The sequence below is a fragment of the Rattus norvegicus genome, chromosome 12 (assembly GCF_021556685.1).
Source record: "Rattus norvegicus strain SHRSP/BbbUtx chromosome 12, alternate assembly SHRSP_T2T, whole genome shotgun sequence".
Classification (NCBI taxonomy): Eukaryota; Metazoa; Chordata; class Mammalia; order Rodentia; family Muridae; genus Rattus; species Rattus norvegicus.
Window position 1 is genome coordinate 12,370,598 of NC_141545.1, and position 27,027 is coordinate 12,397,624.

General features: G+C 45.3%; 1 protein-coding gene across 8 annotated transcripts; it reads right to left on the reverse strand.

The window, feature by feature from the left end:
* Positions 1-211: 211 nt before the first annotated feature.
* Positions 212-26,824, reverse strand: Uspl1 (ubiquitin specific peptidase like 1). 8 transcript variants are annotated; one of them, NM_001105906.2, is given in 10 exon segments: positions 212-1,600; positions 2,077-2,247; positions 4,650-4,807; positions 8,824-8,949; positions 11,289-11,418; positions 14,158-14,271; positions 18,965-19,568; positions 22,644-22,772; positions 23,271-23,439; positions 26,688-26,812. In NM_001105906.2, coding segments are annotated over 9 exon segments (1,557 nt in total). In that variant the 5' UTR covers positions 23,373-23,439; positions 26,688-26,812; the 3' UTR covers positions 212-1,577.
* Positions 26,825-27,027: the final 203 nt, after the last annotated feature.

The following is a 27,027-nucleotide window of genomic DNA, read 5'->3' on the forward strand; positions in this document are numbered from 1 at the left end:
TGAGACAGTCTCCACTGCAGCTGGAGCTGATCGGCTGGTCCTGGTCAGCAAGCTGCTGGCACTCCCGGTGTGCACTGCCACATCTTACACGGTTCTGGGAATGGAACTCAGTGGCCATGTTTGCTGGGCATCCTTACACTTGACCCATCTCCCCAGGCCCCATACACCAACGTCAGAACCCACCATTCTTCCACAATCACAAGATGAAACCGACAGAAACTTGTCTGAGGACTTTAATTTGCAGAGATCTCATGTCTCACAGGCAGAACCAGAGGAAGACCCCAGTAGTTCACAGTTTCCCCATGGCTGGAGCACAAGGCTGTGCACTTCAGCCAGCACTACCCACAGCTCAGCCTCCTAGCAGCAGCGGTCAGGACTAAACGACGACACTAGCATGCACTCAGCAATTCTCAAACAGAGAGTCATCGAAATGAGGTATGTCCAATGTGTCATTTGTTAACGAATTCAATGCTGAAGTAGGAAAAAAATCATCAAAAATGTCAGTCTTCATGGGACTCCCCAAGTTCAAGGCTCTTACACAGGCACTGTCGATGACTGAATGCAGATCAACCTCACACTGGCTTTTCTCAGGGCTGCAGTAATTATGCTCCTGGTTCAGACATGTGTTCTGGGAAACAGCACTGAATTCGCTAGGTGCTGGTGTTGGGGTGCTGTTGTCCCCCATTTCCAAGTACCTCAACTCAGGCTCTCCACTTTCTGAGGGCTCTGACAGGGCTGTAGGCGACAACAGCTCTGCTAAAATCTCCTCATGACTCTGGCTGTTGCATGAGGTGCCGTCGGGAGCAGAGGTGCACCCAGACTTGTTGTCTGCAAGGTCAATCTGGTACTGTAGCTCTCTGAGCAGATCTTCTACTGCGTCACAGTCATTCGGAGACCCACAGTGGGACGCAGGCTCTGAATGGTCGCTTACAGACGGTTCACGGCGTGGGGAAGACATGAGGGCCGCTAGTTTCTTCTTTTTTGCCTTTAGCTTTTTAAGAAGTCTGAGCCGAAGCTTATGAACCTGATCTTCAGCTGCCTCTGCACGGCCTGCTGGAGACATGGCGCTTTCATCACTGGGAGGTCTGTGGCTGAGGGGAGCTGAACGTGAGCCTTCCTGCTCCTTCAACTGGGCTGAGGAGGCATTCCCAGCGGCCTGCGGCAGAGCAGCCGTGCTACCCGACAGTGGAGGGCTGCTACCTGGAGATGCCTCCTCCACATGCTTAGCTTTCCTGGACATCCTTTTAGACCTGCGGTTTATACTTTTCGTTTTAAAGCCATCAAAATTATTGGCTCCTTTCACGGAGGGCTGCAGGTCAGTTACTGCTCTACTCTGAGCTGAAACACAGGGTGGCATAAACGCACCGCCCCTGCTCAGCAGCCCTTTCACCCAACTTCCCACGAAGGCCTTCTTCTGCTCATCCTTCCGAGGCTGATTCTGTGCTGACCTGGCTGCTACCGGTTTAGAAGACGCTGCATTTTCTCTTTTTCTCAAATTAGATGCCTGAGTTTTACCTGGTGGTTGTCCAGGGTTTAACCTGTCAGTTTTCAGTGGCAGCAACTGTGTCTGAGAGTCCTCAGTTGCCATGGACTTCAATTCCTGAACAAGAACAGGAACAGGGGCATCAGTCACAGGTTTAGGAACCACTGTGTCCCCTGCCTGAGACGGTATTGCCTGCAGACCTGTGCTCACAGCTTGGGATGGGAACCTGGAATCCACACAAGGGGCAACTAGCATTCCTTCACACAGGTTCAACACCAAGGAAGACCCCAGGGAGTCCTGCGGCTGAAAAGTCAGTGTTCTCACAGGTCCTGCACTTCCTACCACAGGTTTGTCTTCTAAGAGGCAATCTTTGGAGTCAATCTGAGAAACAGAGGCAGTTTCCTGGATAGTCTCTTCAAGTGCAGAGGGTGAAACGCTGTCCAGCAAGCCTCCTGTTCCTGAAAGGACACTATCTCCATGAGCTACAGCTTGGGTTGCTGGAAGAATCTGAGGAGCAACTGCCATAGGTGTAGGATGGGCGACTGAGGGTTCTGAGGTGGCGGTCCCAGCCAGAGAACTCAGCTGCTCCTCACCTGACACGGACTGCACGTGCAGCTTCATGTGTGGAAGGCAGGCAGCTCCTTCAACTGGCACCTGGGATTTTCTTTCCCAAATAACGATATGTGTCTCTGATGCTGGCACTTCACAGGCCTCATGCCTTTTAGCACACGGACCCTTCAGGTCATCACACTCCAGCCAACTCCCTGGGAAACAAGAAACACAGCTACAGGTTAGACCTTCTTGACACCATTCTTCCTTCCCAGCTGCTGTGTCACTCAGCACCACAAAGGAAGCCCTGGCAAGGCTGTCCTCAGTCGCAGGCTAAGACTTTCCTTCTGATTATAAAAGGTGCAGGCTCGGGGTTGGGGATTTAGCTCAGTGGTAGAGCGCTTGCCTAGGAAGCTCAAGGCCCTGGGTTCGGTCCCCAGCTCCAAAAAAAAAGAAAAAGGAAAAAAAAAAATGTTGAAACGGAGAAATTATACTATGTCCATTTTGTTACAATAAAAAAATTAAACAAAAACCATGCTGGGAAAAAAAATGGCCTGATGCTGAAAAGTCACGGGGATTAGAAGAAGGTGGAGCCTTATATTTACTCACACTTTATTTATGCCACATGAGAAGCTGAGATAAACAATAGCTTCTTAGTAACTACCCCGGGACCTGTGGCAGAGCAGACAGACAGCTCTATCTACAGAGTCAGATGCGGTGGACTGGGAAAGCATGGTGCCCAGTATTCTCATGCCCACTGCACAAACATTTTCTGCCCCCATTTTAGACATCAGGGGTGCAGCAAGCAGTGGATATCACACCCACAGCACTCTCACAGGATTACAGTATTCTTACAGACACCTGCAAAACTGCACCCACAGCAAACTCTTTCCCTTCAAACTTACAGACTCCATTAGAGAGAATTCTGAGAACTAGGAAGGTTAGGAAAGGAGAAGTCCTTTCTGCAGCTGGGCTTCAGATCACTTTGATGTTAGGACATCAAATTCAGTTTAGTGACTCAGGACAAATAGAGGTCTGAGGCCCAACAGATTTTATTTTTAATCCCTTAAAGACAAAAAATTAAAACAAGATTAAAATACTACTAGTGAAGTGGACCATGACCAGCAAGAGATGGAAAGAGGGGTAAGTGCTGGGATCATGGGTAGTCAAAGCACACTGTATACAGGCAAAAATATCACAAAGAAAACTAGTTCTGAATAATCAATGTAGTGCAGGCACACATGCATGCAGGTACAAAAAGACACACAGTTAGTGGGAGAGCCCAAGTCTCTACTACCAACAAATGTCAGCAATAACGGGGACAACAGCAAGTCTCCTCCAGCCCCGTGTGAACATAAGACGGCAGATCTTCCCCCTTTCGATGACAGCACAATACTGTGTCACAAAGCTAAAATCCTACCATTTGATCTAGCAACCAAGCTCCTTGGTATTTATAACAACTGGGGCACAAAGGTTCTATGTAAATCAGAGCATTGTCCTCCTATCCACCCAAACAGGGACACAATCAAGACGGTTTCTCTTTGTTTTGTGTGTGTGTTCAGGAGAGTACACACCAGAAGGCAATCTTAGGCTGCATTCCTTAGCCACCGTCCACCTTTATTTTGAAGAAAGATCTCTCATTTGCCAATTATGAGAGGCTGGGTGGCCAGCAAGCTGCAGGGATCTCTGGGATTACAACTGCGCACCATGCCCAACTTTTTGTATGTAGGCTTTGGGAAGAAATTAGGTACCCCTACAGCATGGCAAACAATTTGCCATTTCCCAGCTCCCAAGACATCTTCTCCTCTGGTGGTGAACACACATAGACGTAGAGTGACATCGGAGTGTCACAGGGAAAGCACAGGGCTAAGCTTTGAAAAGATGTGGAAGAATACTAAGTTCACATTCCTAAGCAAAAGGCATTTGCATTGAAAAGGCTGCTGTGCGTGCGTGCGTGCGTGCGTGCGTGTGCGTGTGTGTGTGTGTGTGTGTGTGTGTGTGTGTGTGTGTGTATTTTTTAGGGTAGCAAAGCTCCTCTGTATGGTGCTACGATGCTGGAGGATGTTGGCTCCTTCACACATTTATCAATGCACACAGATTGCATAGCTCTGTGAGTTATGAGCTATGCTGGGTAATAGTGAACTATTATAGGTTTGCTGAATTAACGAATCCTCCAGTCTGGCACAGAAGATATGTAATAAGGAAGGAAAATAGCCAACACAAACAAATTCAGTGGATGAACCAGACGCCATGGGTTCAAGAGCTCTGTTGACGGGTAAGTTAGAAAAAAAAAAAAAAAAAAAAACAGGTCGGGAAGCATAGTGAGAAACTGTCTACAAAAACAAACGATACTAAGAAATACAACAAAGGAGTAAATACATAAACCCTACAGACACACAGTACAGCATCAGGAAGGATACCTGAGACAGCACATTTTTAAAAGGAAGAGAAGGGGGCAGAAGAATTAAAGGCAAAAGTAAGAATACAGAAGAAGGGCAGGGGTGTGTGTGTGTGTGTGTGTGTGTGTGTGTGTGTGTGTGTGTGTACCTGTCTTTAAACCAAAGCAAAATCCACAGGCTCTATTTCTCATAAAGAAAACATTTAGGCACACACTTACCATCAGCATCTAAAGTCCACGTTATAAAATGGTTCTTTGCCCGGTACTGTATGACGGAGGTGACTTGGTAAAGACTGCCTTCAAAGTGGAAGGCATAGTGTTGCAGGTCCTTCCTGGGCAAACCTTCCACGAAGTGCAGCATGATTATGGGCGACGCTCTATGGAAAGGAGGCAGAAGTCAAATCAATTTCAAGCCACGGCTCACACCTCCAGCTGTGTGCCTTAATTAGAAAGGGAAAAGTGGCTCTAAGGAGCATGTGACACGAAAGCCTTTGAAAGGGGCGACCAGCTGCTGGGAGCCACTGTGCAATAAGACCGACAAAGACCCTTAAACAAAACCTGCCCTGCCACAGAACTGTACTTCAGAGCCCTGGAGGGAGAAGCCCCGCTCCTTGAGGCTCTCCCCTGGTGTCAGGTGTCCACATCAATGGCTTCTGTTAAGTGGGAAGAGTGAGAGCGAACCTTATGCCTACAGACATTCAGACACTGAACTCATCTCGAGAAATCGGAGGACCCATTAAATTCAAACTTGCACTGAAGAAAAACTTAATAAATGAAATACACTAGAGGATTTATTATAAACTGAGATGCTGACAATTTCAAAAATACATTTCACTATTCAGTAACATGTCAAACTAGAAACAAACCTACAGATAGGTCTTAAATAACTAAGCTCTTGGGGTTTAAGAAATGGTGGTTATCCTTTCTCCTAATATTTAAACAGATGTCAAAACTTACAGAGCTTATCAAAATTGTTCAGACGGTAAGATTATTCAGGCTAACAGGAAGCAATCTGCAAATTACACCCTGTCAATTTCTTGTTAACAGTAATTAAGTCCCAAAAGTTCTGTAAACTGTTTATATCACCACATTCTTTGTCCTGGTTTTTAAAATCTGACTTAACTCACCAATTCCAAGATGTCACTGTTTATAAAGCGTGCCAGTAAAGTATACACACTTCCAACTGTTAGGATGTGGCATATCTGTTTTCAGTGGCCCACAGTAAAGCATAGATTCTCACAGCACAGGCAGGCCTTAGGCTGTGGCCTTTCCCTTACTAATACGATTTGAATACTTAGCTCTCTGGGCCTCACACATGTGCCATCTACATACCAAGTCCATTCTGGAAATCTGTTTCCTATCTTCACGTGAGTGCACATGAAAAGTTTAGGAAATACACACGAGCAAGAGTAAGTCATGCAATACATGTAAAAGCACCTGTCAGACCTCACACTTTACTACAGTAATAATTAATTTCATGAAAAAAGAAGGTCTGTAAACATTTATAAGTCATAGTCTTCATGTGTCATTTCCAATCTTTCCAATAAGAACTAAAAAGCCTCAATCAAGTCAGCTGCAAGTCAAATGATTTGACAGTATCATGAGGTACATTAAAGAAGCCCAACTGTCCCACAAAGGGTACAGCTGGAGATAATTCAAGAGATAATTCTCTGGAGATAATTCAAGGAGCCTTAAAGCATTTTCTACCAAGCCATAAAGACTTCAATTGAGAAATAGAATCCTGGGCCACAAGAGGCTTCTAGTCCTAGAATTCTGGAGACCAAGATGGGTGGATCTTGAGACTGAGGCCAGCCTAAGCTACAAAACAAAACCCTGTTTTGCCAGCCAGGACTACACAGAGATCCCATACCCCGTCTCAAACCAAACCAAACCACCAGAAACAAAACAGAGCCAACAACCACCACCAGCAGCAGCGGCACTGACTGACAGTACCTAACACAATGGTGCTCACCCATCATCTCAGCCCTCAGAGTTTGAGGCCAAGGACTAGCCTGGACTATAAACTGAGACTATCTTGAAACACAACGGAAACAATCAGGAAAGCAGAACATGCACACAGAGCAGTAAAGCCGCTGAGACTCAAGTTAAATCAACAACCTCCTCAATGCCAGCCGGGACCGTGACGTCCTGAGATCGGGGCAAGCACTGTAGGCTTGCTTCAATAACTCAAAGCTGACTAGGCAGTCAGTGCCCACATCACCTCAGAGCAGAATTCCTTAACTCCCTTAAAGACAGGGTGGCAGTGGATGCAAGAGGAAAGACTTAGCACTACACTTTCCCAATGGGTACACATTATGCACGTGATACTCTGAGACACGGCCCTGGGGGAACTCAGAACACGTGAGATCTTAAAACGATATATGGTTGAATTACTCACAGCCTCCTGATGAATTTATTTGTTTAGGGTTTCATGACAGATCTGTCTCCATCCATCCATCCATCCATCCATCCATCCATCCATCCACCCACCCACCCACCCACCCACACTGGCTGGTCTGGAACTCACTATGTAGACCAAACTAGTCTTTTCTTTTTTTTTTTTTTTCCCTCGGAGCTGGGGACGGAACCCAGGGCCTTGAGCTCCCTAGGCAAGCGCTCTACTGCTGAGCTAAATCCCCAACCCCGACCAAACTAGTCTTAATTCACAAGTTCTGCTCACCTCTGCTTCCTCGGTATGGGATAAAGGCATGCTCCACCACATCTAGTTGATAAATTTTCTCTTACAATTATCCCTAAAATCTATACTAAATTTGTTTCTAAGTTCTACTAAATACCAGCAAGTCAAATTGTAATAATTCAGAGTAAAAACTTATACAAATACCTTATCATTTAAATTTGAAGTGTAATTTTACATAAATTTGATTTACTTTTGATGAAAATAGGAAATGTCCAAATTGTAAAATTGGCTTATTATCAAGTCTACTGAAATTTAAAACACATTTTAAATTAACAAAACAAAACCAGCTGTATCTAATGAAAATACTTGCTGATCAGAACATGAATCTTTTATGTAAGCAAAAGCAACAACTTTATATAACTGAAAAGTTTATGTCACAATGCTGTCACTTAGCAGATCAAACAACACAACAAACTCCAGCAGATCTTCAACCGCCAACCTGAGAGAAGGCAGAGTCCTCGGCTCTGTTATCAACACCAAGATGCTCGGGCAATCGAACAGCTGGGTGCAGGACAACAGCCAGCCATGCGCTGCCTTTTCCTGTCAGTACTGAGGAAGAGAAGCCCTGACACTCAGATCTCAAACCCTGGGCCCAGGCCAAGCCCCCTGGACTTGCGGGTAAGGCAGCGCCTCACTCACTTGCGCAGTCACGGAGTAGTGAGGGACAAAACAAGCTAAGAGCTGACAAGGACGAGGACAGGAACAAACCTGGAGGCAGTAGAGTACAGAAGACAGACGGGTGGGAGAGCTTTACCTAGCATGGCAGATTGGAGGAAACAGTGACCCGAGTGCCACACAGCGGGTATACTGTGTGGAGAGCTCAGTGTTTACATGCAACAGATGCTGAGGAGTGCGGGGCTGAGGCCGAAACTGAGATGAGATTGTGTCTGGAGAACAGGCCTAGGTGGCAGGCCCAGAGAAGGGCTACAGAAAGGAAACTGGGGGGAAGGATGGATGGATATCAGCAGCAAAGTTTTCAGTTTAGAGAGGCCAGCGTGAGGTGGACCCACAGACCTGAAGCATTTAAACCATTCAGCGAACAAACAAAGCAAATGGACAAGCAAAACCTTCTATTACTGTGCACACTATCTGACCGGAGAGGGACACGCCAAGGGGAGATCAACACCGAGCTCTCGTCTAGCCTCACAGTGGAAGGACATAAAAGCACCTGACCAGAGGGGCTAGGTACATACTCAGTGGGCCCAGTCCTAGAGCATACGGACAGACAGACAGACAGAGAGCTGGACTAGACCAGCACTTGCCACGGGAGACAGAGGGAAGGATGGCAACTCTGAGCCTACCCGAGGCCAGCAGCAGGAAGCCTGGAAACAATGAGGTATCAGCAAGCTGATATCCGGGAGAAGACAGACATTAAGACTTACAGGCGGGGCTGGAGAGCCGGCTTAGTGGGTAAGGGCATTTACTGTTCTTGCTAAGGTCCTGGGTTCGGTTCCCAGCACCCACATGGCAGCTCAACCTGTCTGTAACTCCAGTTCCAGGCTTCCAACACCGCATACAGATATACACGCAAGTAAAACACAAATGCACACTGATTGGAAAGTAACTGGCGGCCCTAAGTACACCTCAAACATCTGACAGGTAAGTTGTGCTCACTATTTCCCTTTCCAACACATGAGAAACTGTACACTGCATCTTCACAGGCTCCTAAAAATGTGTAAGTAAATTTAAACTCACCTTTCCAACACCATTTTTCTGATTTGTGATTTACTGTTGCAACTGTTACACGGACCGAAATGGGCAGCATTGAGTGGATGCCACTCAGGAACAACATTTGTAAAGGTGACCAGACTCTTCACACACCTAAAAACAAGCACAATTTGAATCCATCAACTAAAGTCACTTGAGTTAACACATTCAACTGTGCATTCCTGCCTGTCTCCCAGTCACAGATCAGTACAGCGATGCCCTCCCCAGCCAAGCTGGAGAGACTGGGAGATTCAACAGGACTGAGAAGCACAAAAGGGTGAACAATAGAGCTTCCCACTATTAATGCTCCAGAGAATGCTGTCTGAGGCCCTACTGTGCACACTGGACCTCTGGGTCACTCCTGTCTCTACGTAGCAGTGCAGTGTCAGTCCCCAGCTGCAGCAGCCAGTGTACCCAGCCTCCCAGTGAGGGGCCATCAGAGGCCTGAGTGAGCCACTGCAACTCTAAGGCTGTCCCACTTAAAGCTCAGCGTTGTGCAAAGTAGCAAACCATCACTGACAGCAAAGAGGGTGCTATTTTCAAATAGATACAAACTTAAACTTTTCATGGGCTAAGGAAAAAAAAAAATCACTTAAAAAACACTTCTGGTTTTCCTCAGGCGGTTCACAAGTAAAGAATTCACCTTAGTCTGAATACCGGAGGGCAACAGTTAAAGACAATCTTCAACCTTCGGCCAAATACACTGAATCTTAGTTGCATCAACTCTAATAAAAATATTGTAATTAGGGGTTGGGGATTTAGCTCAGTGGTAGAGCGCTTGCCTAGGAAGCGCAAGGCCCTGGGTTCGATCCCCAGCTCCGAAAAAAAGAACCAAAAAAAAATATATATATATATATATATTGTAATTAAAGCAAATATCCTATTACACTCCCCTGCCAACCGACTGTCAGGTGTCAAGTGCTCTGGCCTTTGTACAGACAAGTAGCAGACGAACCGGGTCTGAACCAGGACCAGCAGCCTCCGGAGGCCAGGCTTTTTTATCCTCTCCAAAAAGTAACTACGGAGCCTAATAAAAAAAGGAGCAGTTGAACAGCTTCTGCTAGAGGAGAGAGAAGCCAGTAGTTGGGACCCCAGTGCACAATGATTAGAGGCCATCGCATCTTAGCTGTGATGCTGCAGTTGCTTTTATTTTTAGAATGAAAGAGTGAAGAAAGTTTAAAGAAATAAAGACAAGCTGCAAACCAAAGTGGCTGCCAGCTCCCCCTGGAGCTCTTTCTGAGCGAACGGGGCTGGAGCCCACTTACCTGCTTACACACAGACAGAGTGCTGAGTCACTGGCCTCGCCAGGGAGCTCACAACTACTTTCCTAAGCAGCTTCTAAGTCATCTGAACTGCACTGCGACAACAGAAGTCACTCCAGGGCTAGGTGGCTCCTGGCACGCACAGTACACTCAATGAAAAGCTGTCAAACCAGTAGCCTGTGAATTCTAGAAAAGCTGTAATTAAGCTGATTCTAGCCAGCAGCCCTGTTTATATTATTAAAAACACACGTAGTGATTAGGAAGTTTAGCACAGGGAGCAAGGGAGCCACAGAGGCAAGAAACAATGCTAGCGGTCCCCATTCTCCTGACTCGTTTCTATAAACAGAAAACCTGACCCTTGTACAAGTCAGTGGGAATCTGGGGGCTGGGGGAATCCGTACTGGTGTGTACAAGGATTTTAAGGCCTGGTGTGAACCCCACTGATGCCCAGCAGTGTGGAGCAGCTTTGTCGCCTCAGCCTCCACAGCAGTGACCAGCAAGGCAGGCCATCCTTTACTGCAGCCAGCAGCTTCCCTGGGCAGCCTCAGCAGAGGCATGCCAGGCAGGCAGCCATGCTCCCTGAAGCAGGAAGCAGAGGTAGCACTGCTGAATGCACCTCACACTAAGAGCAGCTCCACAACGGAGGCCTTCAGCAAACAACCAAAGCCTCATCTCTAACAGGGCGAGCAAACACCGCCAAGGACTTCACAAGGACGCCCCACTGAGAACCTTCCAGAGAGTGAAGGTGCTGCTCTCCACTCTTCAAACCATGCATTTTTTTAAGCTGACTTAAAGCAACAAGTTGAGTTTGGCCTCTAGTGTTGCAAACTGTTCCTTGAACCTCACTGGTGAGAAAGTTTAAGACGTGGACGTAGCTGTGAACTCAGAACTCAGAAGGCTGAGGCAAGAAGATCAGCCCCAGCTAATCAACTAGACCGTCCCTTAGAAAAACATGTGTGTTGGGGTCCAAGAAACAGTGATACCTGATGCTTCTACCTCAACCATTCTGGATCCTGAGGCAGAAAACCTAGTCTTCACCAACCTGGGCTACGCTACAACCTGTGTCCAAGGGGGTGGGGTAAGCAAGGGTGGGGTGCTGGGACACGGAACACTGTGTGCAAAATCTGTTCTTTGAAGTACACTGCTGAAAACCAGGAGAGCACCACGAATCCACTAACAAACAAAACTGACCTGTTTTGGTACTGGTGCCCACAATGGGAACATTCAAAATTCCAAGAAAAAGAATATGTAAAGAGGTTTTCAACATGGGGTTCAAGCTTTAACAGTACAGGAAGTGCAAACACAGGACTTTCCATGTCACCTGCAAAAGAAAAAAAGAGAGAAGGAAAGATTAGCAGTCAGAACCCACAAGAACAAAAGGAAATCCATATGGTCTGCAGTCTCCTTCCACGTTTCCTATGTGTGAACACAGCCCGGCAGAGTCAGTCAGTCAGTCAGGGTGGACCTGGAGGAAGGTCACTGCATCTGCAAACGCACCACATACTCAGTTCCCATGCTCATCTCCTATTTCTGACATGTTCTGAAAATAAGGCAAGAATGCCGCATGTGAGACCCATCCCGTCCTCCTCTTCAGGACAAAGTCCTCAGAACTGTAACACTGTTAAATTACAACATAAAACATGGAAATGCTTTGCTACAAATACAAATGAAAAGTTAGTAAAAATATTAGAGAATCACGTCAGGATAGGTCATAAGCATTAAAACACCACTTCTCGTTGGACCCACCAACTCTACAGTGGAACAGGTTTGATATACAAGAATAAAGGGGGGCTGGGGATTTAGCTCAGTGGTAGAGCCCTTACCTAGGAAGCGCAAGGCCCTGGGTTCGGTCCCCAGCTCCGAAAAAAAAGAACCAAAAAAAAAAAAAAAAAAAAAAGGGCTGGAGAGATGGCTCAGTGGTTAGGAGCGCTGACTGCTCTTCCAGAGGTCCTGAGTTCAATTCCCAGCAACCACATGGTGGCTCACAACCATCTGTAATGGGATCTGATGCCCTCTTCTGGTGTGTCTGAAGACAGCGACAGTGTACTCATATAAATAAAATAAATCTTTAAAAAAAAAAAAAAGAATAAAGGATCAATTCTGAACCTCCCCATTCATCTCAACTATTAGTCCAATCCTCGAACTGCTGCCACTTTAAAACTAGAGATGGTAGATGGAACCATGAATGGGACCTTTCAAGAAGGTGGTTTAATAGGCAGGCACATCCTGATAGTCCACTCCAGCTGGTTCCTTTCCTTCTCACCCTCAGGGGAGCTTACAAGGCCCAGGAGACAGTGTGTGTCCCACTTCCTCCCCAGACCACACTCTCAGGTGCTATTCGTCCCTATCCTGGAACTACAGTTGCCCAGAACATGGCCAGCACCTATTGTAATGGCAGGACCAGAAAATAGATAGCAGGTTTCCTCACCCAAGCTGCAAACACCTGCAATTACAAAGGCCGTTTTAGTAGTTGTTTGTGATTACTCCCATATGTATATTTTTTTATGGGGAGGTGGATAGACAGGGTCTCACTAAGTAGCCCTAGTTGTCCTGGAACTCACTATGGAGACTAGGTTGGCCTGGAATCACAGAGATCCCCCTGCCTCTGCTTCCCAAATTCTAGGATTAAAGATGTGCACCACCACACCCAGCCACTGCTATTTTTATTGGAAGTCAGAAAAACATCTCTTACAAGGAAAGATAGAAATCAGTCTCCAGAAATGAGTTGTGGACATTGAATAAACACTTGTGATTAAGTCACCAGACTGTAAATTCCAACTCTAATGTAACAAAAGAGTAACTAAGAAGGCGAACAATATATAATTCAGTAATGGCATAACATCTTCAGGATACACACACACACACACACACACACACACACATTTTATTTTGAGGCAAGGTCTTACTGTATTGCCATGACTGTCCTGAACTCACTCTGTGGATCAGGCTGACCTCAAATTTGAGATCCACCTGCATCTGCCTCCCAAGTGCTGGGATTAAAGGCATGTGTCCCTACACTTGGATTCTAATAGCTATTTTAAAATGTGGAAAAATATTAACCTCTGTCCTCTAGGTTTACGTGTAGCACACTTTAAGTCCAGCTACTTCAGGGGCCCAGGCAAAAGATCCTTGAGTTAAAGAAAAGCCTGGGCAATCAACAGGACCTCATCTCAATAAACAAAACCAAAGCATGGCACAGTTTCCCTGCTCCTGACACTGTGAGCCTGGGAGACCTGGACAGAGACTTTGGTTCATGCCTCACTCTGGTCCCATGAGCCAGATATCAATTCAGTGGACATAGCAAAGCCACCCCTGTGCTCCTTCCTGAGGGACAAAGAGACCCTGGATGGTAGAATGAAGTCGTCCTAAAGAGGTGCATGCACCCTCCCTTCCTGCTATCAGAACACTGACACCATGGTTTCCAGGGCATTGGAATCCCTCAGGAATCTTGTGCTAGGGAAGGGAAAGGCTGACCCTCTGGTGTCCCAGGAAGAGATTTCTCACCATATGAACACTTGTTAGCCTACCCTCGGGTGAAACTCAAGCCCAAACAAGGATGGATCAGAGGGAGGTGGTCCTGCCTTCTAATAAAATGTAAAACTCGTGACAGGACCCTAAAGGTGGACTTGGCCTTAGGGTCACCTTACTTATTCCTCTTCTGAACGTGGCCCACACTGAACAGACATCTCTTCTTGGCTCTCACTATTTCCTGTCTGAATGGCTTACTGAGCACAGTGGCTAAGCCCAGCCTCTCAGGAACCCCAGGACTAGGCTTGGGCTCTAACAAATCTGGTAACGTGCACACGATATCCTAACATACCCCTGGTCAAAACTGCACAGCAATTTAGTCTTGGGTTATGCAGGACATTTATTTGGTTTCAAAGTTCAAAATGTTTACTTGGCCTTGAGAATTTGAGTAGACACCAGCACACACACACACACACACAGACTATGGCTAACAGTCACTTAACCAGTGGTAGATTCCTAAGAAAACCGTTACCCAGAGTCCCGCCACCCCCCCCCCCCCATCACTAAAGCAGTCAACTGCACAGCTACTCACCTAGTGTGCATCTAAGCTTAGGCTGAAGTTTAGCAAAAATTTCATCTCTAATTTTATTCAAAGAGGTATCTATCTCTGTAAATATTTCTGTCGTCATTTTTTTACAATCTTCACCTAAAAAAAAAATCATTTCTCATTAATACATCTTTCCAGAAAAATACTGAGATAGTACTAAGAATGAAAATTTATCAGTACAGTTTGCAGAGACAAAAAGCAAAATACATTTCTCACTCTGCCTCTCCTGGGACATGTCATATGACAGAGTACCATTTGCCCTTGGAAAGTATGGGGGAAAAGAGGGAGGAAGGAAGGAAGGAAGGAAGGAAGGAAGGAGGGAGGGAAGGAAGGAGGGAAGGAAGGAAGGGAGGAAGGAAGGAAGGAGGGAAGGAAGGGAGGAAGGAAGGGAAGAAGGAAGGAAGGAGGGAAGGAAGGAAGGAAGGGAGACACACCACACAGAATAACGAAGCCCGCACACAGTTAACACGATTAGAAAGGCTCCCAGTAGTCTGTAGGTACTAATATAAACTAAGCGATTAGAATTCCAACATCAAACTTCGCTCTTCTCAGATCAATGAGCCGTCACCCTGTCTGCTCACGGTTCTTATGAAGAAGACTGAGGCACGAAAAGACCTCCGCCTCAAACTCACAGGAACAACCTAAGCCGTCATAAATATTCATACCCAAAGGCGGTTAAGGAATCTGAGATATACTCCTTCATGTAATAAAGAGCAGCATCTTTTTTTAATTCTTAAAGATTTATCTGTACATGTGTTCTTCATTGCACACACGTCCATCACATGTGTGGGTAACTGGAGACCAGAGGTGATGGCGTGGAATGACAGTGGAGAGCCGCCATGTGAGTGTTGGAGACTGACCCTGAAGGATTGACCAGTGCTCCACACCACCGTGCAGCCCTCCAGCCCTAAGCAGCTGTCTTAATAATTCTTTTGAAAAAAGCCACTCAGCCAAAACCTTAACATGTACATTCAGTCCCCTCCTAGGATACTAATCTGTAAGGCATTCAAAAGCTCGTGGTGATGGTCATGATATGAACCCATAATGGCAAACACAACAGGGAAGCAATGTAGGGCGGCCACACAAATGGCCTCCCAGTCCCCCATTACACCATTTAGTACATTAAGAAAGAAACCCCCGGGCTGGAGAGATGGCTCAATGGTTAAGAGCACTGGCTGCTCTTCCAAAGGTTCAATTCCCAGCAATCACATGGTGGCTCACAACCATCTGTAATGGGATCTGATGCCCTCGTCTGGTGTGTCAAGGACAGCAGTGTACTCATATACATGAAATAAATAAATCTTTAAAGAAAGAAAGAAAGAAAGGAAGAAAGAAAGAAAGAAAGGAAGAAAGAAAGGAAGAAAGAGAGAAAGACCTACGATGCTCAGCAAAGAAAGCTTGCAACAATGCAAAATCAAAACAAAACCAAACCAAACTAAGTGCATAACAAAATCAGGTAAATGGCACAGCACAGACTTTGGAGAAATGTCAGAAAAGGGGAGGAGCCATGGCTTGACAGATGCAAGACTTCACGAACCACAGCCTAACCTTAGGTGCAGGAAGACCAAGTGACCACACAGAACTGAAAAGGAGCATGGACACAAATGCTGACCAAAGTGGCAATGAAAAGTGTCTGAAAACAAAGAGAGCCTGGGTGTGACCTCATGCCACACACAATTATCAGTTTCAGTATCAGGGCCCAACAAGCAGGCTGAGGCCTGAGGTCAGTTCCTAGAATCACAAGAGGAAAGTGGAGACCAACTACTAAGTTGCTCTCCAGTCTATACACGCACGCACGCGCGCATGCACAAATGACCTCCATACACGGCATTTTAAAAATGTATAAAAAGGGTTTCAATGCTAGAAAGTAAAGTATGACTTCTCAAAGAACAGTCAGTGAAGGGCTTTCTACATGACGAGAAGGAAAAGTATCCTTTTTTTTTTTTTCTTTTTCTTTTTTTCAGAGCTGGGGACCAAACCCAGGGCCTTCAAGCGCTCTACCACTGAGCCAAATCCCCAACCCCAGGAAAAGTATTCTTAAAAAGCCACAGACATTACTAGCTTCTAAAGGAAAGATAAATACTTTCTTGTAAATCAAGACATCCTTTAAATAAAAAGGGGTCAGCACAATAGGTCAGAGTGTAAAGGCACTTCCAACCAAACTTATGACCTGAGTTTGACCCTAGGTCCCACATAGTGGAGAGAACAGAAGCCTGCAAGTTAACCTTTGACTGCCCCTACCTCACGCACACTCTAAATAACTAACACATTCAATAAATAAATGTAATAAAATATTCTTAAAGATACAAACTGCAAACAGAGAAGAACCAGCAGAGTGTATCAGACATAGAAGAGCAAGGAGGATGTAAGAGAATGCACCCAAATGAGAGCGTGGTACTCAAGAGGACAAACAGGTAGTTCACAAGAAGGAAATGAAAATAAAACCATGTACACGGACAACAGATCAATCTCTTCCAATTCTGAGAGACGCAAGGCAAGTCAATTTTATGCACAGCAAGACTTTTGGTGTGGAAACATCCCCGAGACTACATGGATTGGGACGGTATCTTCTACACTGCTGGGACAGTACTGACACTGCCCACTTCCAGGTGAGTAAACACAACTGACCTCCATACCAGCAGGTTCCAGCGCCCTGCTCCCCGCCAACCACAGACTGCACAGACGAGAGAGAGAACCAGCACCTGTACTACCCGCAGCCTCTCTATCAGCACAGCCGACATTCTACCATCAGCATTGGCCTCATTTACATTGCATTAGGAATAAGTATTCCAGAGATGACTTCAAATTCCTGGGCTTAGGGTAGAGCTCTGGCTTAGCATATGCAAAGTCCTGGAACTGATCTCAGCCTCACAGTAGAGGAAGTTGGTGTGATTTTGACAGGGGCCTAAGTAGATCAACCGTCAGTTCATTAACATATAAAGTACAACGTGCACTGGTACTCTCCAAGCATTATGCTGCTCCTCTCAGAGCCCCCTGGTATCTGCAGGACGGCCTAGAGGTAAGCTTCCATAGACATGGAGAGAAAAGGGTGCTGATGTGTTTCTACTACTCATCATTCACATGTGCTGCGGTGCGGATGCGGGATGCGGGGGCTGGAGGCAGATTCCATGCTTTCATCAGAGGAGATGTTCTGCTTCTACTGTACGAGTTCTGGGGAACTGACACCCGATCATCAAGCTCGGGGGCAAGCACTTTTACCCACTAGGCCATCTCACTGGCCTGAGAATGTTTAATTCTTCGTGGGTTGGAAGTTAAGATCCTGGGTATCCTGTTTGGAAGAATTAAAATAGATGCAAGGGCACACCCCTATAACTGCAGCTCGCCAGAGGCCAAGGCAAGAGGAATGCAACTTCTAGGCTGGCTTGAGCAACATGGAAAGACACTGTCTCAAAAATCAAAGCAAACCAAGCAGACCACTTATGTAAATATATGTGAGTGTACATATACAGATACACAGATACCAGAACCCAAGGCTGCCCAAGTTATCTGCATTCCCTAGTCATGGCAGGTGACTCTTACTACTTCTGTGGAGCTTTGGTCTGCTGCTGTACGCTGTATGCTAAATACTGACCCCGGTGGCTCCGGACAGAGGCTCTTCACATACACAAGGGATGCTGCCACCTTGCGCCTTAATTTCAAACTACTGGTTGGATAACCAGTGGTTGATGCCAACAGCCTATAGCTGAGCAGGAGAGGTAGGTGGGGCTTTCAGTTCATAGGCTTGGGTCTAGGGAGGACCATAAGGGAGAGAAAAAAGAAGGGGGATGGAGAAGACATCATGAGTTAGTGAGTCATGAAAACATGGCCACGAGGGCCAGCCAATTGGAGTTAAGAGAGGCCCAGATGGGGCTGGGGATTTAGCTCAGTGGTAGAGCGCTTACCTAGGAAGCGCAAGGCCCTGGGTTCAGTCCCCAGCTCCGAAAAAAAGAACCAAAAAAAAAAAAAAAAAAGAGAGGCCCAGATGGAACGTGGCGAGTTCTAACTCAGGGTTATTGATTCCAGTAGCACAGAGGGTTGATACCCACCCAGCTCCAATGCTTTAAAGGCTTATCATAAATATAAAGCTGTGTGTCTCAACTGAGTAAATATCGCAACAACTTCACTCTAGCAGTTTCGCTTTTACAGACTTCAGTTCTAACTTCGGTGGATTCTAGACTAGCTATAGGTGAGGACCATCACAGGGGGAGGACCATCACAGGGGGAGGACCATCACAGGGTGAGGACCATCACAGGGGGAGGACCATCACAGGGTGAGGACCATCACACAGGGGGAGGACCATCACACAGGGGGAGGACCATCACACAGGGTGAGGACCATCACAGGGTGAGGACCATCACAGGGGGAGGACCATCACAGGGGGAGGACCATCACAGGGTGAGGACCATCACACAGGGTGAGGACCATCACACAGGGTGAGGACCATCACACAGGGTGAGGACCATCACACAGGGTGAGGACCATCACAGGGTGAGGACCATCACAGGGGGAGGACCATCACAGGGTGAGGACCATCACACAGGGTGAGGACCATCACAGGGTGAGGACCATCACAGGGGGAGGACCATCACAGGGTAAGGACTATTGTCGCCCGGTGACCTAGGAAGTACCACTGCCCCTGTGTTCTTCACTGGCAGCTCTAGGGACAGTCATTAGCTGTAACTGGCACTATCTCTAGGTTCCCTGCCTAGGTCCCCACACAGAGCAATGACTACCCGTGGCTTTTCTTCATATGCTGTGAGAGCAAGCTTGAGAAGAGTAAGCAGCACAGACCTGTGACGCCATGCAGGTGATGGGTGTACAGAAGCTTATCTGCTTGGTGGTAGGTTTCGAACAGCTTCCCAAACACACACTCCTCTCTGGAGCACACCTCCAGCACGGCGTCCCTCAACACCTCCAGGTGCACCAGGGCCGAGAGGATACAGTCTAACCAGCACAGCGCCTGAGTGTTTCTCCACTGGACACAGAGAGGCTGGCAAAGTGATAAACATCTGCTCTCAGACGGCATTTCCAGCTCCGGTGTGACACCAACTGCAGCAGGATCTTCTGTAGTAGCCATGACCACGTTATCATTGGCTTCCAAAGTCCCATTCTGCCCCACAGAAGCAGCTGTCCTGACGGGATCCTGGTGAGCACTGTCACCTGGGAAGCTGGCTGAGAAGTCACCACACACTTCTCCATTACACTCACCGTTCACAATCTGGTCACTGTCAGTGACAAGGTGACCTCTAGTCTTTTTAGAATGTACTGGAAGAGATGAATTCTTACAGTTGTCTTCCAATCTCTTTCTTTTCTGAGGCTTATTTGGAGTGTGACAATCTTCCGAATCAGGAGAAATTAAGTTAGTAAGTGACTCAGAGCCCAAAGGATAAATGCACTAGAAAGAAAAAATAAAATTGTTACAAAAAATAAATAAAACAAAAAGCCAACAACAACCTTGATAATTCAAATCAGTTCAAGTTTTACCTTAGACTCCTGTGTCAGGAAAAATGTTAGCATTAATTTGACATAAGAGTATCTCTATAAACCTGAATTTGAGAGAAGCAGAGGTAACTAATGAGAGTGTCCCTCTCCAAAGAATAGCTCCCCTAGTTAAGTTATAACTCCAAATCACCTAAGTCTGGCATAGAGGCACAGGCCTTTAATGCCAGCACTTGGGAAGTTGAGTTGTATGGGCCTCTAAGACAGTGAGTTCCAGGACAGCCATAGCCACACAGAAAAAGCCCTACCTCAAAAAAAGTGGGGAAAAAGCTTTAAGTGAAGAGTAGACCAAACTAAAGGGAAACACTAGCTTTGCTTTAGTAGAAAAAAAAAAGCATATTGCTGGGCAGTGGTAGTTTACATCTTTAACCCCAGCACTCAGGAGGCATAGGCAGGCAAGTCTCTGAGTTCGAGGCCAGCCTGATCTACAGAGCCAGTTCCAGGACAGCCAAGGCTACACAGAAAAACCCTGTCTTGAAAAACAAAACAAAAATAAACAAAGCAACAAACAAACAAGCAAATAAAAACTTCCTTATGTGAAGAAAGTTTGGGAGAGAGATGTAACACGTAGCAAAAAAAAGTGGGAAAGTCTTTTTAAATAGATTTTACCAGGTCCTCTCTATGTATCCTACATGCCCTAAAATCTATTTTTATTATCCTTACTTATATGTATGTATCTCTGAGTGAATGTGGTATATGCAGATACCCAGAGGCCAAAAGAGGATGTCAGATACGTAGGAGGCAAAGGTCACAGACAGGCGAACGGGAACTACCTACTGGGTGCTAGGATTGAACTCACGACCTCCGCAAGAACAGTACTCACTCTTAACCTGAGCCATTGCTCCAGTCCCTATATCCTGCATCAGAAAAAAGACCAAGGACTTGCATACTAAATGTCTCATTTAAAACATGGCTTCAACATCAGTATGGTAGACTGGTGACCTCCAGGTAAATAAAGAGCCACACCTCTCAGTAATTTGTCAAAATGGAGTCAAATCAGCTTCAGGAAGAACTAAGATCCCCACTGTGTGTACTGAGCTCTGGAGCAGCAGTGAGCACTAATGGCGGGTGCTCAGCTGTCCTGAGACACTTGTACACACAGCAGAAGGCTTGCCTAGAACCCAAAGAACCACAACACTAAACCGAGCCATTCTACCAGGCAGCTAGCATGTTCTCAGGAGACTTACCTCACTCACAGCTATAGCCATGTGGCATGCACTGAACTCCATGCGAGCACTTTCATTTTTTAGCACACAGATGCGCTCTGCACTGCTAGCTGTACCGTAATAAATTGGCCCTAACCCTCATCCCCTCATCTGGAATAGCATTATCTGAAATTAGAAGCCCATGATCACTTTACAGATCTCTGTTTCTCGAACCTATGACCCTGTTTTGTTAGTTTTAAAAAGGGATTATCTATTTTGCATAATAACTATTTTGAGAATTAAACAGGCATAAACTATAAAACTGTTCATGCATGGGAAGCTCAGTCCCAAATACCTCAAACCAAAACCAACATCAAAGCAAAGCCATTCTACACTTAGGAGCCTCCCCCTGGAAAAGGTGGTGTGGCCCATAGCACTGGAGTAGCCTCATGGAGTTCAGTGTCCTCTAAAGACACTGCTTAATGCCTCTTATGATCAGACAGGGACCTGGGACCCTGATACAAGCATGTAAAATGATGGCCTTGTCCAACTCCTGTGGGTTAGTGGCCAAATGACTGGAGCTTAGTGTTATACTCTGTAAATGTCTTACGGGATGCACACTGGTCAACTGTTTCTACTTTTGGATCTTATTTAATGTCCCAGTGTTTTGCCTGCTCATATGTACACGCACCCAGGAACTGAGATTGGGGACTGCTGTGAGCCGCCACGTGAGAGCCTGGAACAGAATCTGGGTCCTCAGCAAGAGAATTAATCATTGAGCTACCTCTCCAGCCCTCACTGTTGTGTTTATTTGACAACATTTTAGGGCTGGCAGCTTTATGTTGGCAAGAAGCATGTGCAAAGTTGTGTGTGAGGAGGGGAAAGAAACAAAAAAATGGATCTGGAGAGTGTTGTCTTGAATTTTTTTTGGGGGGATGGGGTGAGGGGTAGGGAACGGACACGTAAGTGGTTATTTTTTAAATACCCAATTTGTGTGTTTTTTTTAACACCACAAACTTCTTATTGTAAAACAAAAACAAACAGGATTATTGTTAGTGCTAAAAGTCTGATGAAGAAGAGCGTCTTCAATTTACACAATGTAAACTGAACGTTTGTGAGAGATCTTACTGCTGCTTTCACTCAGCAGACTGTGGGCACTAAAGATACAAATTATGAAACAGAATTCATTCCACACAGAGTTGTGTCGATGGATACAAACTACGATTCATTCTAAGTGACGAGCTTCTTTTTTTGAGATAAGATCCATTACATAGCCCAGGCTAGTTTCAAATTTGCGGCAATTCCACTCGGCCTTTCAAAGGATGGAATTCTGTGCATGCACACTATGCCTGGCTGTCTTAAAAGCTTTGAATTACATACGAGTTATATACACTGTTTTTGATATAATCAATTACCAAAATAATCAAACTCTCCAGGTAAAAATGAAGATTAATAACTACTATATGTCCAGGTATAAGGTATACTTTAATCCCAGCACTCAGGAGACAGAGGCAGGAAGACTTTTGTAAGTTGAGGCCAGCCTGGTCCATACAGTGAGTTCTAGGACAGCCAGGGCTACACAGCAAGACCCTGTCCTGGATGATGAGGAAAGAGTATCTTACTGTGTGCTAAAAGCTTAACAAGGTTAACAGCAAATAGCAGAACTTGGGAGTTGGAAAATAGTAAAGTATTTAATGAAAATTATTTGGCAGAGAGATTTAAAAACTCACATTGTCTATGCATAAGTCCATTCTCTGAAAAAATACAAAATCATTAAAATTTAAACAATGAAGAGAAAGCACTAAATAACAGTAGTAGTACTTTACCTGAAGATCCTCACACAAAAAGATAGATTCTTGGAAGCTGATGCGGTAAGTTTTTAAGGTGTTTAGCTTTCCTTTCGCTCTACAAGTAGGGCAATACCCGTCTGCTGGAACTTTAGCTGAAGCATAATTCTAAAAGAGAAATGAAGCAAATCAAAGAGACATTCCTATTAAGTTTATTACAAGAACTAAATGGAACGGTGACCAGAAAAAAAAAAGTGTAACTTTCCACTAGAAGTATTCTGCCAAGACTAAGCACAGCAAACAAGAAGACATGTACTAGCTTAAACAGTTATTATCCGAACAAGACGTTTACAGTTTAAATATTAAAATCTGACTTAGTTTCATTCACAAGAAAAAGGAAATATCAACTACCAAGGAAAATGTATATAGTCCAGAGTTTCAAAGAATAGCAAACCATAAAATCTAAGTATTAACTCCTACTTCCACATATCAATAACAGAGAGATAAACAAATTATAATAATCTTTCGCCATTGCTGTAAGATTTCCGTGGACGACAATTTTTTTTAGGACTTCATTCATAATATGAAATTTTAAATTTCATTTAATTTCAAATATAAGAGGAAAATAACCAATTTTGCACTGAGGCCAAAAATAAGTTCACTAACTTTTCCCAAGTACCCCAGCATGGGGAGTGAAGATATCCCTATATCAGTCCCTGGTCCAACCAGTGGCAAACCATTTCCAATCTTCAGAGAGTCATCCGTCATTCCGAGTCATTGGCTAATTTATGTCACTTGGAACATGTCAAAATCACTAAGGATTTTTCAATGAACCCTGGAAAAAAAAAGTCAACAGACAATTAAATAAAAATCCTATTTACTCTAAAAAGAGAGTTTGCTATTTTATAAGACAAGAGATACTAAGTGTGTTTGTGAGTTGAATGTCCTTGAATAAGCATATTCTAAACTGTAGTTTTCAGAAGACCTCCATGTATGTAGCTATGTGTAAATGCATGAGGAGAGTGTCCCCAGGATGCAGCTTCCCAACAGAGAAGTACACAGAACTTTCCCTACAGGTAGCTACTGGTCAGTCCTAAGTTGGAGACCCCCCAGCTTTCCAGTCTCTTGTATGTGCAGTATGAGACCACGGAGTCAGCGTTACAGTGAGAACTACCTAACCCCTTCAGACCCACTGCTCTCCAAAAGAAATAAAGGAACAGAAGAACCTCACATTTTACACAATCTTCCTTCCGTTTTCAACCATAAAACTGCTCACCAGTTGGAAATACTTTTTTGTTAGTTTGAAGACAGAGTCTCACTAAATAGCCCTGGCTGGCCTGAAACTTGCTACATATGTAGACAAGTCTGACCTTGAACTCGGCTTACCTTTGCCTCCCAAGCACTGGGATTAAAGGCTCAAAACCAGTAGAATATTACATTTAAAAAGTCACCCACAGGGGTTGGGGATTTAGCTCAGTGGTAGAGCGCTTGCCTAGGAAGCGCAAGGCCCTGGGTTCGGTCCCCAGCTCCGAAAAAAAGAACCAAAAAAAAAAAAAAAAAAAAAAAGTCACCCACAAAATATTATGTTCTTTTTAAGTGATAAGTATTCCTGTTAAGACAAATTTAACACATATGCCTTGAATGTATTTCCACAGAGCAGACCCCAATCCCAAGACAAGAGAGCAAAAAACCTGAGATACAGCTTAACACAAGGGAAAAATATGGACTTAAAATACAACAAAAGCAGGCCTAAAAGAGTGAGGCAAAGGTAAGTTAGCTAAGGAGATGCTAAATTCTCGAACCTCTGGCTCACAGATTCACTTTTAGAAACTGGTTATGTACTGGGTGATTGTGGCCCATGCCTTTAATCCCAGGCACTAGGAGCAAAGGCAGACAGATCTCCATGAGTTTGAGGCCAGCCTAGTCTACAGAGGAATCCTGCCTCAAAAAACTAGTTATGCTTTTCTGTCCGAGCTGAAAAGCCTGAAACACCTTTCTTTTTTTTTTTTTTTTTTTTTTTTTGGTTCTTTTTTTTTCGGAGCTGGGGACCGAACCCAGGGCCTTGCGCTTCCTAGGTAAGCGCTCTACCACTGAGCTAAATCCCCAGCCCCTGAAACACCTTTCTTGAGAAGAAATAATTCCAAAAAATATACATGCAGCTTGAAAAAAATCTGTATCCCATTGGGAAGAGGAAGCAGGTACAATTTAAGACCAGCCTCAGCTACAAATGAACTCAAAGTCTACGGGGGGGGGGGGGGGGCAGACACATACACACAGAGACAGACAGACAGAAAGACAGAGAAACAGAAGCAGACAAAGAGAGGTAGGTATTAGTGAATTTCAATTTCCAGAAGCTGAAGAACCCACAACTGTTAGCTGGTTCTACTCATAACCTAGAGAATTACAGAACCCAGGAAAGTCAATGTGCTTCGGTGGTAAAACCCTAAGCTATGCACCTGGATTTGTTCTAAGAAGAAAATAAAGCCAGGCTGACAAGATGCTAACACCTAAGTTAGTTACCATCTGGTCTACTTCTCTCTGAGGGAAATAGATGTGTTCCTTCTGTCATTCTGCATTCATTCTCAGAAGAGAAACCTGCAGGCTCCTGAAAAAGGTGTTGATAAAACTTTTTATCTACCTGAGGATCTAGAAAACTGCCTGGAATGGTTCTTTCTCAATATGGGAGTAAAAATGAGAATCCTTCAAGGCCGCTTTCCTGATCCCATGTCTGCTGTGTCAACAAAGAAGTCAAGGCACATTCAAGCATGGTAGTGCATTGCCTTTAAGCCTTTAATTCCAGTGCATGGATCTCTTTGAGTAGACCTATTGCAGATTTCTGTGAGTTCCAAGCCAGCCTGTTTTACACAGTGAATGCCAAGCCAGGCAGTGGTATAGAATGAGACCTTGTCTATGGAAGGAAGGAAAGGAGAGATAGGAAGGGAGTAAACCCAGTAAGCTAGTAGGAGAAACACCAAACAAATGTTAAGAAACTCCCTCTCCCCAAATACTTATGTTTAAAATACCAGAAGTAGACTCTCCAGGTCTTCCAAGCACTGGTTTATATACAAAACCCCGGGATGATTCTCAAATTTCAATTTGTCTAGGAATAAATTATCTTCATTACCTTTTCTCCAAGTGTAATCTGTACAGTACCTAAATTTTGGCATCTTTGGGCTTCCAAATACAGACTAGAAAGTTCGTGTCGTCTACTCTCACCGCTCTCATGTTTGCACAGTAGGCGTTATCTAAACTGGTGGACGATGCTTTGGAAATGTTTCGAACCTGTTTCTCTTTCCATTATGGCACTGTCACAATGACATCTCTGCTTCAAACCACCTATTTGCTCAAACTTGATTATAAAAAAGTCTACCCAAACAGCTCAATACATGCTAAAGATTATGACACGAGCTTATATCAGAAGGAGAACAACCAAGTTTTTCCAGTGTTCATCTCCAGCACTTTTTTCCTCTTACCTAACCCCCTTTCCCCTCACCAACGTCGGTAAGTCACTAACATTCCAGAGATCCTAATGGAAGGTATTAGCCAAGAATAGGTCCATTTAGCAGTCAATCAGGAGAGGGATTTAAACTTAATTCATTGCATGTGCAAAAACTTACTACAGGTTTTCGAAGAAGGGCCTGGTACCCGTCGGCGCTTTACCTCTTGGCTCTACATATGAACTGTCAAGGCCAAGGCCAATAGACTTAAACCAGGCAAGGGGTAGACTTTTCTAAGCCTCTTTCTGCTTGGTACCCAACCCAGCTTCCCGAATTTGAGACGGATAGGGCCACGCGAAGTGAGTTTCAAAAGCCAACCAAGGAAGTAAGTTCCAGAAGCGCGGTGTTCCGTTACCCAGTCCCTCTCCACGCTCTTCGTTGGACGGGCATAAACTCTGGTTTCTGTTCAGCGTTTACCTCTTTGAACCTAAACGGACCCTAAAGACCCAGTCTGCACCTCCATTCTCCACCTTTCCCACCAGACCCTTGTTCCTACCCCATCCTTTCAGCGTGCCAACAACCCACCCCCGGGCACTCCAGCCGTCCCAATCTCTACTTCCCGAGGAAATAACTCTGGCTCCCTTACCTGCCCGAAGCACACTTCTTTGTATACAATGAGTCCGAACTCCTGTTCCAGCTTGAGATCCACACCATCTACCCGTAACGTTCAACCCACGTTCCCTCGGACGGCTCCTCCCCCACAGCCGTCTCAGCAAGGAAAGCAACTTCCGCTTGGGAGTCCGCCGCCAAAGAACTACCCTACAAACACTTTCCTGCAGAGAGCCCTGCTTGAAAGCACGCGGGCAGGGCAGGGGAAGGGGAAGACGAGGGCACTTCCGGCAGGCTCCGCAGAGGCGTGGCTTGCCCAAGCGCAGGCGCAGTGGGAACTGCGGCAGGGCGGGGCCCATAGCTACAGAGCCTGCAAA